Raw genomic sequence first — 14,621 nt, 5'->3', positions numbered from 1 at the left:
TTTGGCGACACTGTGCCGTCCGCCCCTTATTAACAATTAATGTTCCTATATTCCTACAGTACCAGAGACTGCTGTCAACCAATTTGCGGTCTCCGCCGTCCCTCGGCAGACTTGACTGTTTTGGCCGCCAAGACCCGCCGCAGGAAGCCTGCAGACAAGATTGGCCGATCATGACGGACTGGCAAGGACTACATTAATGCCCGCTCGGGCAGTTTGTTAGATTATTGATTATAGAACATCAATTATCGATCTTGTAAATCTAGTACAGGACTCGGGCATCTATACTACCCATACTACTCATACCTGAATGTCCTGGAAACCAGAACTTTTCCCGTCTCCAATTTTATTTAGGGCGGCAACATTGGTGACCACATAGTGGAGCACGAAAAACTCATCCATACTGTAGTCCTCCGAAGGGTCCGCTTCGAGTGGTCCCGAAGTTCCAACAGTGTTCCAAAGTGTCCACCGGCTCCATTCTCTATCGGCATTGACCAATGCCTGGCACCAGATCAGTCCCGACCAGTGGGCCGAGTTAGGGCTGGGTGGCCCTCTCTGAAGCCGCCGTTCCGCCGTGCCAGCGAACAAGCCGTTGCCTCCACACTGATAAGCCGTTTATCGGTGGATGCCTCGCGGTTTTGACTTCGGCCTTTAGGGAAGATTTCATATTTCCTCCCGACATTGCCCCCTTTTGCTGACAACTCTGTTGTTCTTCTGCTTGGCTAATGCTTTATGGAGAATAACTAGCCCGGGTGGGAGAGTCCACTTGAACAGCTCTTCGAGACCACTGCATATCAAACTACCATGGCTCTCACGTTACCGAACGATGTGCTCCTCATGGTAGGTGAGCAGCTGGACGACCATGCAGATCGCCGGCAACTAATCTTTGTCTCCCGTCATTTCCATGACCTCTTTCTTTCCCTTGTTTATCGGACAGCGCGGCTAAATCACTGGCGCGACATCTACTCCTTCCTGCATGCTACCACGAAACGACTGCCTCTCGCAAGAGCAGTTCGCGAGCTCGACCTCAGCGGCTGGCGGGCAGAACACATCTCCGACGAGGAACGAGCAGCGCTAAAGTGCTCTGACGCTTTGAGGGATCGTGTGGAGGTCTCATCACATTCACATGACGAGACGTCGCAGTGGGAGGAGGATCTTGGAAGAGGTCGCGGCGATGCATGGATTGCACTGATGCTGCCCCTGTTGACCCAGCTCCGACAGCTTCACCTTGCATACTCCGCGCATACTCCCTGCCTGCACCGCACCCTGCAACGGGCCATCAATGGCGAGAGACCGTTTCAAACTCAGCCCGCTTTCCAACATCTATGCAAAGTCTCGCTACACCGCCGAGAGGAGCTCAACCATCCTGCACCCCCGGAGAACGCCGGTTTCGGCTCTCATCAGCCCCCGTCAGCTCTCCTACTACCGTTCTTCCGATTACCCTCCATGCGTACAATTGTTGCCAACTCGGTGGTGGACCCGACCTCGGACCCGGTAGAATCAAATCCCCACACCGACGAAGTGGAACAATCAGCGTTCGGCGTTTCTTCCATTACTGAAATCGACCTGCGTGCCAGCAATGGAAACCAGGGCATGGAAGCCTTGACTGCGTCGTGTGCTGATCTGAAATCGTTCAAGTATCAGCATTCGGATTCGCACGTCGCTTCCCACGGCTATCAGCCCGCTGCGTTCTATCGCTCATTGACTCGGAGCAAAGAGACACTCCACACATTATGGCTCGATCACTACGGCGATCACTATCCTTTCACCGCTGCCGGACTAAATCAAACTCACGATGAATGGTTTGGATCCCTGGCCGATTTCATTGCTCTTCGAGAAGTCCGCATTCGACTGCCTAACCTCCTTGATATTCGATATCAAACTGAGCCGACTGTCCCGCTGCTGAATTGCCTTCCTCAGTCTCTGGAGACACTTTACATCGAAGGATGCGAGGAGCGGTATCTTGGCATGCTCGTCTCACAACTCCAGACCGTGGTCAAGAACCACCGTACTCGGTTCCCTCACCTCCAACGGTTAGATATTGAGGGGTCCTTCCAGAATGCCACGTCCGATGAGTCCGGTGACACCAGCGCTCCGGCCTCCGAACCCTCCCATAACACCATCAAGCCCAAAATCATGCAAGCTGCCGAGACTTTACACGTGGACTGCGTCTCTTCTGGGCTTGAGTTGCATGTCCACGACCGCGTCTTCTCCCAACATATGCATAGCTAAGCCCCTTTTGAGGACGATCGTTTTTGATGTGATTTGGCGACAAGATACCACTTTGATTTTTTTCTGGGGACGTTCTTTTTGGTTGCGGCATTATAGAGATGTACTCAATATTCTCACGCGCGGTGGATGAGGTTTCCACCTATATAGATTTGTTCCCATGCTGTACATTCTTTGACCCGGGTCTGGAGCTTGTTCTCGCATTGCGACTTGATTTTTCAATGGGCATGTATCGTATATTGCGATGATCAGGTGTTCTATCTATAGAGTCGTCTAATGACTGACATTCATGAACGAACAGAGCTCAGAGTGTTGGCGATTGGTGACCAATTGCGAGTAGGATCTACGTCGTTTCCAAGAATGCGATCTAGAGCGACGCGAGAACAGTATCGGCACCCGATTTCTGCACACCGTTTGTATCAATTAGCTGTTCTGTGACTAGTCGGTAGCTGTGGAGAGGAGAAATTTGTGTCCTCACCTTCACTACGCCCCTCTCAGTTTCGATCTGGGCATAGCTGACCTTGCCGTGGTCAATGACTATGGCATACCGGCCGGTACGTCCGGATGCCTCATCGGCCCAACCAATGCTCTTGGAGAATTTGGCATCAGGGTCGGAGAGGAATAGCTACCCCGAGATTGTCAGTGACTGGTCGCGACACCCAAACAGTGGGGTATTTACTCACGATCTCATCTCCGCGCACTTGATTGGCTTTGCCCCAGGCGCTCATCACAAAGGGATCGTTGAACGCAACCACTGCCACGATATCCACCCCCTTTTCACGGAGCTGAGGCAGGTTCTTAATGTAGCCCGGCATGTGGTTGACAGAGCAGGTCGGGGTGAAAGCACCTGAGAGTTTCGGAACCCGGCAGTCAGCTCCTGGTCGCGTCGTGGTCGGGGAAATCTGGGAAGGGAGCTGTTCCAAACCTACCAGGGACGGAGAAGAGGACGACTTTCTTGTTCGCCCACTCCTGCGAAGCGTTGTAATTGATCGGGATACCACAGGCGGTAATGTCACCGCTCTCCTCGGACCAAGGGATATACCTACGATGATCAGCAAAGCTGTCATGGGGGTGAAGTGCGAGGAGAGGGGGGTGAGGGTCCTCTAGGGGAGGGATTGCCGAGACTCACTTGAAGACAACGTCACTGGGGAACGCATCGCCGGGCTTGAGAGTTGTCATTTTGGGTTTCAAAACCGAAGGAGGTCGGTGGAGAGCAAGGCGGATGAGGTGGTTGTAAAAAGAAAGATAGAAGCGACCGGGAGGAGCAATGCGGGGCAGGACGATCTCCAAGCTGACTGATGTGATTAGTGGGGGGACGCGACCGGGGAACGGAGCCCGCCGCTGCGAGTCCAACTCGCAACTCGAATCCAGTTTACCGATATTCTTGTGGCCGACAAACCTGGTCCGGTTTAAACTGCGGGAGATTCCGTGGAGATTCCGTGGAGATTCGAGGACCGGCAAGGTTGATATGGTTGGCATATCCCCGCAGGGGACGTCTGTGAATCCATAGTATGGGTGCGGGCGACATGTATGGAGATTGCTCTAACAGCCCAGTACCGATCAGAAAAGCAATAGCCATCCGTTAAACATCGTGAGGTAAAACCCAAGAGGAGCTGGTTTCCGGGTAGGAGCTATGAGTACAAATGTGCCGGTAAGAGGTAGATGACTGATGACGTCTGCGTCAACACCAATTCCGCTTTCTCTTCTTTGATGGCCATGTGCATGGAACACCTTTGAAACCGTCTTTTGCATCAATACTCTGCCTGTTCTTCAGTCGGTCGATGATGATATCCCTTGGCAAGGCCAGAACTTCCGGCATGTTAAAATAAGGCGCCGGTCTGCGGGGGTGGAGTCCGGTGGAGTGGGATTCGCGGGTATTCGATCATCCATCTTCCTTCTCCAATTACCAGCCAGGATGCAAGGAATATCCTCGGCACTCTTCTAACGTTCTCAATTTTTAAATCATGCCGCCGACCTGGCCTCCCCTGGGGAAGAATGAACTCGGCATCGCTACGCTATCTCTCGGGAACTGCAGGAAGCACCGGCTTGCCCCAAGACTCGAAGCAGCCGCCTAAGCGGGCTATCGATGGATCGACTTATTCGACGAGTGTTGGGCTGCTTATTTAGAGGAGCACGGGCTCCCAGGAGATCAGCTATGGGAGGCTACTCCTCAGAACCTCCAGGTTGCCTGTCAGCTAGGCGACCTGGTGAAGTCGTTAGGAATGCGCTCCGCTTGCACCTAGCCTCTTCGCAAGATTAAGGGCGTTAAAGACCCAACGGAGCGCCGTACAACCCTTGATTTGGTCGCGAAGCGGTTTCCCTTTATGCGAGCTTTTGACACCGATCTGGTCTTCATGTACGCCAATATCCGCACCGATGCCGGCGTGACTTCGGATCTTAAGACCGTTGCTCGAGATCTCGCGGAGCTGGGAGACATGGCCACTGCATATGCGAGAAAGGATGGCGGGCGAATGTTGACGATCGGGTATGAGGGTCTCTCCTGGGCGACGAGAAACACTTGGTCGGCATCGTGGGAGGTGGTGCGATTCGCCAATCGTCCCAACGTGGGACTGATCATCGATGCGTTCAACATCCTGGCTGTTGAGTTTGCGGATCCCTATAACCCAGCCGGGCATGGCCGCATCTATCCCACTCTGGAAGAATCACTCGATATTCTTACCGGGTCACTTATCTCTCTCGCCCTCACCGTCCCAGGTGATCGGATTTATTTTTTCCAGTGCGGCGACGCCAAACTCGTGGACCCGGCGACGTTCATTCCACCCAGTGACCCCATGACCCCGGCTCTCCTCCCCTGGTCGAGGAGCCATCGGCTTTATCCTTTGGAACAATCCCGTGGGGGCTATATGCCAGTCGAGCTTGTGGCTGCTGCCGTCCTCGCGACGGGCTACAAAGGACTCATCTCCCTCGAGGTGTTCAATCTGTCTTTGAACCAAACCGGAAGCAGCGTCCCAAGTAGCCATGCTACTTGAGGGATAGAAAGTCTGCAAAGACTTACTAAAGCTGCACAGGCGTTACCTCCTTTTTGGCAGAGCCAGAACGACGCACGACAATCGATTAATGCGGTTATCCAACGGCTACGACCATCAAATCATAGGCTATAGCTTCAGGGATTTGTCGGAGGGGGGCCTTGGGGCAAATCAAGTGGCTTGTTATGCTGCCCAGTGCTAGTGCCAAATGTTTACTGCAATAAATCTCCTTTTAGTTACACGTTCATAATACGTAGGCATGTCAAAATCCTGACAGGACTTTAGGCTGCCCGAGAAGTCACACGTGAAAGGGGTTGCTGGAGCCTCGCCTACCTGCTGTTGATTCAAGAGCCGCTGCTCCTCTTCAAGGTCGACTCTAAGCCTACCTTGTGTCTTCTATTTTTTTTAACGCCAGCCTGAATACATCAAATGACACGCATTGATTGAGCAAACCCCATACTATGTTCATTAATAAGATCACGCTGTGTACGAGCCGCCACGTGAATCATATCTCCTCTACCGTACCATGTGGGCCATAGGTCGGCCCAAATCGACTATCTAAGAAGGTCCTCAATTTGACATCACTGGTCTAGTAACTCCAGATTTAAACCTAGCACCCCCAGCCCCCTTCCCTGCATACGGAATGCCACTAAACTCTGAAGGTAGGCTAGTAGGTACAGCCAAGCTGACTGCTTTGTTCGCGTGCACAGTTTCAAATCGAAGAGTGATAGAGATCAAAAGGCCTACTAATCATTGCTATAACTTGTGAGATTTGCCCCATGTCGATGGTGCCACTATATACGACAGTTTGCCCACTTTTACCTCCAAATCCTCAAACGACTCTCCTTTAATTTTCTGCCACCAGCACACCACGGTACCGCATCTTGCCTTCCTCCAGAGTCTTGAGACTCTCCTTGACTCCTTCCAAAGTCATCGGGAATGTCATTTTGACAGGCTTGATATTATGAATGGCAGCAAATTCAAGCATGTCCCGGTGAACTTGTCTTGCCGAGACAATCCCACCCTGTATCCGGAGACCATTCAGCAGAAGTGGCATGTACGGAATCTTCAGGTCGTTTGAGTCGACGGATAGTGGGGAGATTACACCATTCGGTGCCATCACGTTCAAATAAAGCTGCCAGTCCGGCTGACTGCTGGTGGTCACAATCAGGTTGTCGATGGGCTTCTCGAGCTTCAGCTCATTCGCGCCCTTGGTCGCATAGAACTCGGTCGCGCCCAACCTCATTGCCTCTTCTTTCTTGCTGTCGGTACCAGAGAACACGACCACTTGGCACCCCATCTGGGCGGCGAACTGAATCGCCAAGTGGCCCAATCCTCCAACTCCAACAATTCCCACACGAGCTGTGGGACGGACTTGTGCGGCATAGAGCGCGTTGAAAACAGTGGATCCGCCGCACATCAGGGGACCCGCATCCTCGTTCTTCATGGTATCGGGAACTTTGAACAGGAATGCTTCACGCCACACGGCATGAGTACCAAATGACCCCTGATCAAGGTCTGCGAAAGCGTACATTTTGCGCACCGCGCACAGAGTCTCCCAGCCTGTCAGGCACTGGCGGCAGTGACCACAGCAATCGTGCTCATACCCCCAACCCACACGGTCACCCTTCTTCAAAGTTTTGGCGTCAGGTCCCGTCTTTTCCACTACACCAGTGCCTTCGTGACCAAGTGCCATGTCGGCATGTCGATAGTGGACATCAGTGAAGCAAACACCAGAGTGAGTGATGCGAATGAGTACGTCGTCGCGCTCAAGGTCGCCGCGCTGGGACTTTTCTTGCCGAATAGATCCGTCCTGGGACCCCTTGAACACTGTGAACTCGATCGGCATGATATTAATATTGATAGAATCAAGACGAGTATATTAACTTCGGAAGACACTTGTTCAATTGCGACTCTAGCTCAGAAGCAACGGCGACGCCATCTGCTTTTAAAAGCTGACTGATCGGCTACTACGTCACCTAACACAGAAGGGATACGAATGCTGCAAACTGCCCCTCCATCGAGCTGCAGTTGCTTGCAAATAAAGTTTCTATGTGGAGCAAATGAACCTGTGATGCAATTTCGTCGGCCAGGGCGGCTCTAGCTGCACTGCTGATATCATCACTTTTTGATCCTGATTTTCTACCAGGCATGAAACTTCGATCAGAAATACTCAGAACCAGCCATTATAAATATATAGAGGTCGCATTTTTAGCAGTCGCGTGGATTTTAGGAAGGGAAGGGGAAATTCGTAGCACAGGCCGAAATTGTGAATGTTCCGAAGTGTGAGATCATACAGTGGCAGCTAACAGCCTTACCCTGACACCCACAGCCCCATGCTGAATCGAGGGTGTCAAAATTGGATCTGAACTAACAGCGATATCCGCCGTTCTGGAGACAAAATGCCGAGCATGCAGAATCATAAATACTTTCGTAAACAAAGCAGAAATCTAAATTAAAACCAATCTTGATTTTTCTGGCTGGCGTCAGGTATTGTTATTGTGAATATTGAATACCAGGATCCATCAATCGATCCCCTCAGTCTCCCCCATCATCCTTTTTATTATACGGGAAAGTTGGATCCTTTAACCCATCAGACAGACCACAGTGTCGCAGAAACCGAACTAAAGGTAGATTCAACCAATTATCAAATAGTCAGTAACATATCCTACAACAAGCCCTGATCTACCATCCTGCGCACTGCTATCATACCCTCTCCGACGTCACTGATTCCTCGAGGAAGATCGAACAGCCACCGCCCGCGCGGCGGACAGTGGTCCGATTCTGCCCAGAGCTTTTAGCGGTGAATACCGCGATATCGGATGGCCTAATCAGGAAGGTCTCGAAAAGTCAATTTGTGTTTGTTATTTTTTTTTACGAACCCCTCCGGGTTATTTGAATCATTTTTACTCTGTTTCTATCTAGCCTTTCGGGGCTGCAAACCGCGAGAAAATGTTTCAGCACGGAGTTGGCACTGCCAATGACACCACGCATGTCTCCGAGAAGGATGCAGCATTAGCGGTAGTCAGCGATATGGCCCAAGAGATCGACCCTCTGGTCGCTAAAAAAGTGCTGCGAAAAATCGACTGGTATTTTATGCCTGCCATGTTGATAGGTAAGTGAACCGATCGATTCTCAGGATATGCCCTGGTCTGATCAAATGTCGATTCAGGTTACGGCATGGTCTATTATGACAAGGTAAACTCAAACCTGATGGTTTTCAACCTGAATTAAATTTTAACGTCTCACCAGGCGATACTTGGTAGTGCCTCGCTCTTCGGCATGACGACCGACTTGTCACTGATAGTAGTTGACTATTCGACATCTCCGCCGTCAGTCGATACATCGCGTCTCAGTTGGGCGACGTCTCTCTTCTATTTTGGAATGCTGGCTGGGCTTTATCCAATGACATTCATCCTGCAGAAGTTTAATACCCGGCATGTACTTGGCCCTGTCGTTCTCCTATGGGCCATTGTCTGTGCGGCCACCGCTGGTGTCACATCCTGGCGAGGACTATTTGTACAGCGGTTCTTCCTCGGTATATACCTCTTCAATATTGCCGGTTGAGCTTGAGCATTTATCTGACGATGTTGCAGGCGTTATTGAGAGCGTGATTCCGACTAGTTTCGTAGCCATCGTTAGCGGCTACTATACGCAAGAGGAGCAAGCCCTTCGGCAGGCTTGGTGGTTTTCGGGCACTGGCTGGTTCACCATTATCGGCGGTGCTCTGAATTATGGCTTTGGACAAATTACGTCCGGTTCTCTGGCCAGATGGCAGTATATCTACATTCTTGCCGGCGCTTTGACATTCTTGTTTGGCCTCTGGTGCTGCACACTCCCGAATTCACCAGTCTCAGCCTGGTTCTTGAGCCCTGAGGAGCGAATGGTAGCTGTGGAGCGGTTGCGCAAAGGCCAAACTGGTGTCCGATGCCAGAAAATCAAGGTTGAGCAGATCAAAGAATCACTCACAGACATTAAGATCTATCTCGTAGCTATCATGATGGCCGCAGCGTGAGTTTTCCTTCAGCGCACTACAGTCATAGATCAGATTTGCAGCATCCATACTCACCTTTATAGGTATACCATCAATGGCGCTATCTCTGGCTTTGGGCCTCTAATTGTCTCTACCTTTGGATACAATACCCTGGACTCCATCCTCTTCCAATTTCCAGTTGGCGTTGTTTGTGTGATCTTCATTCCCCTATGTGGATACATCCCCACCGTTGTTCCCAACACGCGAATTCCGATGCTCATTATATGCTGTCTTCCAGTTATTGCTGGATGTGTGATGATTTGGAAATCGCAATGGGGATACCAGCCTGCTACTCCAGTTATCGGCTATGCGCTGACTGGTTTTTTTGGCCCAGTTGTCAGCCTAATAATTACGGTCGGTGCCAGTAACGTTGCCGGAGCCACTAAGAAAACAGTAATGGCCGCCACCATCTTCGTTGCTTATACAGTCGGTAACATCATTGGGCCACAGCTTGTTAAAAGTAACACAAAAGCTCAGCATTATCCAGAGCTGTGGACTGGGATGATTATCTGGTCAGTTTTTGTTATCTCTCCCAGACTCGATATGTCCCTAACAAAGTCATAGCTACTGCATCACGATCGCAGCGGCAACATCGTTATATATTGTTTTATGGAGGGAAAACAGGGCCCGGGATACACTGAAGTTCGATCAAGTGCAACGGGACAAGGTTGCCTTTGACGACCTCACTGACAAGCAAAACCCCTTCTTTCGATACGCTCTCTAGCTTGATGGAGCAAATTACTGGTTGGGAAGTGTTTCTGTTCGCTTTCCTAGCATCATCTTGCATTGGAAATATGTATTTCTCTCAGGCTCTACCAATTCCATGCCATTTTGATACTTCCCGCATATACCGCTTCTTTTATTATCTATATTCTACTTTATCGATGTGATATACCTTAGTATATTATATATCGACTATATAGCGAAATACTACAATCTTACTAGGGTTTCATAAACCGTGCTCCAATATAAAAAGTCCTATATTTCCCTATCTTCCTGGTCCGTTAAGAATCAGTCTTTGTTTCAAATTGACTATACTAGTTCCTCCTTATCCGAGCGACGGTTCCTCTACCCTGCAAGTAGTTACCGGAACATGAGGCCTCAGATGCATAAGGAGATGGAAATAAAGATGAAACCCCGCGACGGCAAGGTGCAGCTCTGCAGCGCCGTACCAAGGCGTCTAGTACCCGGTTTTTAAGAAGTCTAGTGCCAGGGGTACTAACAAGTCCAGTGCTAGGAGTACACGGCAGCGGTCACAGTACTAGTACTAGGGGCGGTTAGTAGTGGCGGAGTTAGGTAACAACAGCCTCTGTTTAAAATGTATAGTTGAAGTATGCTTTAAATGCATATTTAGGTGATTCAGAGCACTTTGGAACCACCAAAAAATCATTGAAATGTAGCATATAAAACAGAATTCATTAAACCCGCGGACATGGAGAATAATGTTTGATAATTATTGGATTCGATTTATCCGGCAAAAAAAAAATCAAACGTCATCTCATCCCTTGGGGGCAGTGTGGAAATAAGTAGTCAACTAGGCTGCAGAAATGCACGACCCCTCCATTTCTTCTTTTTATATAAATTGGATAAAATCGCTAAATTATATGAAGTGCCACGTATCATTATTCTACACTTACATTATCTCTATATTTATTTTATTTTATTCAGCCATATATTAGTGATGTGGGGGATTAGGAATAAGCAGGAAAAATAGGTGTGGATTCAGATGCTGTGATCCAGGATTTAGGTCATGTGCCCTTTTTTTCATATTTTTCTTTTCAAAAAAAGCCAGCACAATATTTTGAACCTGAGGTGTCTAAAATACTACATTAGCAAGTTTGGCCCTATTGAACTATCGGCTGCGTAGGCTGATTGGTAGATGGCCTAGCGCCCGAATTGACACCATTGTTGCCCCTCTTTCTGGCAGCATTCCTTCGCATGACTCGAGGCTGAGGGTTGGAAATCACAGTGAAGTTTTATTGTGGGGATCCTGGTTAGATTTGGAAATCTTCGGTTTTAGTTTCACCAATTCAATTCAACTCTAAGTTGTAAGGGCTGGGAGATGAAATCAGTTCGTCATTGAAATCTACTAACTAGCTCAATCCGTGCTTTAATACAATTAAAAGTCCAATAAAGCAGTGACAGCATGGATTAACTTGAAAAACGAGACTATATCAATTCATGTCCTTACTCTCCCCTAGGACCACGAGTCGGGGCCGAAGTATCCCTTCGCAGGCAGGTCAGGGATCAGAGCCTGCTGGCCAAGACCACCATCAATCGTCGCTCCAAGCACGTTGTTACCCCACCAGCTGATGAATTTCGGATGATACTGCACGGCGAAGAAGATTATGATGCCTGAGAATGCGACACCACCATTGAGTGCGGCCGCGAGGACATAGTTGTACTTTTCCCACCATGCGGTCTTGTACCTCCTAAGGTAGAACATGAAGGCAACAGAGAAGTAGAGACCACCCACGAAATAAGTGAGGTTGATGGGTGCCCACCACAAGAATCCGTTGAAGATGAGCGATGGATGGACGTGCTTGAGCCACGAAATTGGTGTGAAAATCAGCGCATTGATCGGCTTGAAAATACCATCGGGCAATGCAGACTTGCACACGTCCCGGAAATGCGATCCAAACCTCTTGACAACCCACCACACGATCGCAAGGAGGAATCCTAGCAGGAATGTGTATTTCATGGTTGGATACATCTGATTGAAGATTCTTTTCGGACCGATAGCGCCCTACAGTGATGTTAGCTTTCTGATCCGCCTGAAGGCAGTACAGGTGATATCTTACCCAAACGACCGATGCTGAGAAGTAAATTTGTGAGCCGTTCTCGCAGTTGAAATTGGAAGGCTGGCCCGGAGTACAAATGCCCGGAATCTTAGTATCAGCGAATTGCACAACTGCATAGGCGACAAGGGCCGTAATGATGGCGCTCATTACTTGGCCACGGTACATGGCTCGAGGAGGAAGCTTGGCATAGAAACCCATCTTCTGGTCAGAAATGTAGTTATCCGCTTGGCCGTTAATGTTGTATCCGAAAGCCTTCACGAACATCAGTGCTTCTGGGTGTCCAGGCAGAGCATATCCAACGACGAGCTCCGTGACGACGTTCAACCCCTCCGTCGTTCCTGAGATTGCGTAGAGGTACGACATGGGGATCAGGAACACAAAATTGAGGCCAATCACAAAAAAGACCGTCCAGACAGGTGCCCCGAGCTGAGGCCAGTTAGTCACAATAATGATGGTGAAGATGAACGCGATCAGAGCAATGATCAAGAACCACCAGTCAGGTACTTCAGGGTAATTACGCATCAGCTTGGTGAATGGATCATCGAACTCGTCATAGATCGAGGTGTCGTCATTCAAGATGTTGTACAAGTGTCGACCAGCCTCACGCACATTTCCCTTGGCAAGAGACTTCGTTGCATTCTTGAGGCCTATAATTAGGCCCCTAATGGATGAGATAGCAGCCCGCATCATCGACTTAGAAGCCTTGACAAGTGGTCGCCAAGAATCCAGGACGATGAATACCATCGTAAGCGGGTAGAAGGCGAAGAATGCGCTATACATGAGCAGATTTCCCGCACTGTAGAAAGCAGGAGAGTACGCCTGGTAGGCTTCTTCATTGAGAGTTCCTTGATTGCCATTGATCACCCTCGTAATGTTATAAGGGTTACCGGTGTTGTCGAAGATGCCAGATGAGTTCGGAGGGAGATACGCTGTCCATTTGGTGTTGGACCAGTACAATGCGATGATGATGAAACCACCAAGAAGCGTGCCCAGAAACTGCTGGGTGTATGCGAAGAACGGATAGGTGAGCGGGTATGAAAACACGGAGATCACGTTCCAATCGAATGACGAGATGGGATTAAACCCAAGGCCGGTCATGGAGCCCGTGATCATATTCAGGTTGAAGTGGTTAGGTGCGATCCACGTCATCCATCCGAAGTAGCTCAGAGCTTGGAAAATGAAGTCTGGGAACCAGAAGTAGACAAACATGCTGCAAAAGAACAAGAAGAAAAATTTGTACCGCGAGATACTCCAGCCGTGAATTACTTCCTTCTTCTCAGGGACCAGTAGCGCTCTGTTCAAGGCCAAAGTGGGCAGGATGTTGGGCCACAAGGATTCGATTGGGTAGACCACAAAGCGGCGAAGTAGACCTGAAAAGCCAAGACCCATGAGCTGGGTTGACAGCAAGAGGAGAATCCCGTAGCCCGGGGTAAGCCATTTGTCCTGGTAGTACACGGTCTGGGTCTGGATGTTCCAGAAGCAATAGGCAGAAGTCAGACCAACATCGATGATGATGGTGGCAAGCATCTGTTCTTTGTACGTCCAAGGACCAGGATTGAGAGAAACTCTCTTGCCGCCCATCATGAACCCCCAGTCCGGGAGAACCCATGCAAGGAATAGACCACATGGATAGAGCAGGATTTGTGCCACAGAAGATCCTAGAGTGATGGACGGATAGCGGGAATTGAACAAAGAATTGGTGAATTGGGCAATAATAGCCCACATGTAGCCGAGCAAGTGAGCGCGAATGGTCTCGCAAGGAATGTCGGGATCGTCCGTGGGCGTAGCAACGGCACGCACCTCAGGGTACGGGGAGTAAAAGCGATTCAATGCAGCCTCAGTCTTCAGCTGTAGCTCCCATTCTTCAGCGTCTTGCCCTTCAGAAGGTCCCTCAATCAGGGAGGAAAGCTTCTCTCGCAAGGCGTTGGAGAAGTTATAGTCGTACTCATGGTACTTGAGAAGCTTTTGGATGATATCTTTGCACTCTTCGGTAGTCAAAGTGTTGATCTTGTCCATCACGTACTCGATGTCGTCAATCGGTGCCATATCATCACCATTGGCCACCAGTTTCTCGGCCAAATTGTGCACTTTTTCGTCGACATCTTGTATAGTGGACGGCACGGCACTTTTCTCATCAACGATCCCGTCTGACGAGTCATCATCCATGTTGACGTGGTCAGGTTTTAGGGAGGCCATGGTGGCTGCTTCCTCGGCTGTGGCAAAGTAAGGGCCCAGCGGAGGATAAACTTGATGGCTGACTTCCCTGCAAAGATTTGCACCGATTTAATTACCGGTGTAATTATATCTTGAGGGAAGGCAGAAGTCGCATGGAAAGAGAGGGAAAGGCAGGCTAGTGAAGTGCAGCTGAGATGGGCAATTTATAGGCCCTACCATGGGAGCTCCGCTGGGCTATCATACACACACATCGAGTACGGTTTCGACCATCGCTATTTCCTTTGGCGCAACGAGCGTGATAAGAAAATCGAGGAGGCGTTTCCTCCAAGGGCCATCGTGCATGCGCGCCATTCACGATTGTAACCAGCACCATTCCCTTTGGCGTAAGCAGTGTGACGA

General features: G+C 49.8%; 6 protein-coding genes across 6 annotated transcripts; 3 read left to right on the top strand and 3 right to left on the bottom strand.

The window, feature by feature from the left end:
- Positions 1–801: 801 nt before the first annotated feature.
- Positions 802–2,229, top strand: N7482_004871 (uncharacterized protein; the record flags this gene model as incomplete). Its single annotated transcript, XM_056686996.1, has 1 exon — positions 802–2,229. One exon carries the CDS (start codon positions 802–804, stop codon positions 2,227–2,229), a length of 1,428 nt encoding a protein of 475 aa, XP_056542551.1.
- Positions 2,230–2,593: 364 nt separating this feature from the next.
- On the bottom strand, positions 2,594–3,405 carry N7482_004870 (peroxiredoxin family protein; the record flags this gene model as incomplete). Its single annotated transcript, XM_056686995.1, has 5 exons — positions 2,594–2,629; positions 2,705–2,851; positions 2,910–3,073; positions 3,156–3,268; positions 3,356–3,405. The coding sequence occupies 5 exons, from the start codon at positions 3,403–3,405 to the stop codon at positions 2,594–2,596; spliced, it is 510 nt and encodes a 169-aa protein (XP_056542550.1).
- Positions 3,406–4,550: 1,145 nt separating this feature from the next.
- On the top strand, positions 4,551–5,216 carry N7482_004869 (uncharacterized protein; the record flags this gene model as incomplete). The annotated part of the gene is made up of 1 exon (XM_056686994.1): positions 4,551–5,216. One exon carries the CDS (start codon positions 4,551–4,553, stop codon positions 5,214–5,216), a length of 666 nt encoding a protein of 221 aa, XP_056542549.1.
- An 844-nt stretch (positions 5,217–6,060) lies between these two features.
- Positions 6,061–7,062, bottom strand: N7482_004868 (NAD(P)-dependent alcohol dehydrogenase; the record flags this gene model as incomplete). The annotated part of the gene is made up of 1 exon (XM_056686993.1): positions 6,061–7,062. One exon carries the CDS (start codon positions 7,060–7,062, stop codon positions 6,061–6,063), a length of 1,002 nt encoding a protein of 333 aa, XP_056542548.1.
- Positions 7,063–8,165: 1,103 nt separating this feature from the next.
- Positions 8,166–9,970, top strand: N7482_004867 (putative MFS transporter; the record flags this gene model as incomplete). The annotated part of the gene is made up of 6 exons (XM_056686992.1): positions 8,166–8,328; positions 8,386–8,411; positions 8,466–8,751; positions 8,810–9,224; positions 9,291–9,758; positions 9,811–9,970. 6 exons carry the CDS (start codon positions 8,166–8,168, stop codon positions 9,968–9,970), a joined length of 1,518 nt encoding a protein of 505 aa, XP_056542547.1.
- Positions 9,971–11,443: 1,473 nt separating this feature from the next.
- On the bottom strand, positions 11,444–14,243 carry N7482_004866 (uncharacterized protein; the record flags this gene model as incomplete). The annotated part of the gene is made up of 2 exons (XM_056686991.1): positions 11,444–11,992; positions 12,048–14,243. The coding sequence occupies 2 exons, from the start codon at positions 14,241–14,243 to the stop codon at positions 11,444–11,446; spliced, it is 2,745 nt and encodes a 914-aa protein (XP_056542546.1).
- Between the last annotated feature and the right edge of the window lie 378 nt (positions 14,244–14,621).

This window comes from Penicillium canariense (assembly GCF_028826845.1).
Source record: "Penicillium canariense strain IBT 26290 chromosome Unknown utg000003l_segment0_segment0, whole genome shotgun sequence".
Lineage (NCBI taxonomy): Eukaryota > Fungi > Ascomycota > Eurotiomycetes > Eurotiales > Aspergillaceae > Penicillium > Penicillium canariense.
Note: the sequence above shows the minus strand (reverse complement) of the source record. Positions and strands in the feature narration are given on the sequence as shown.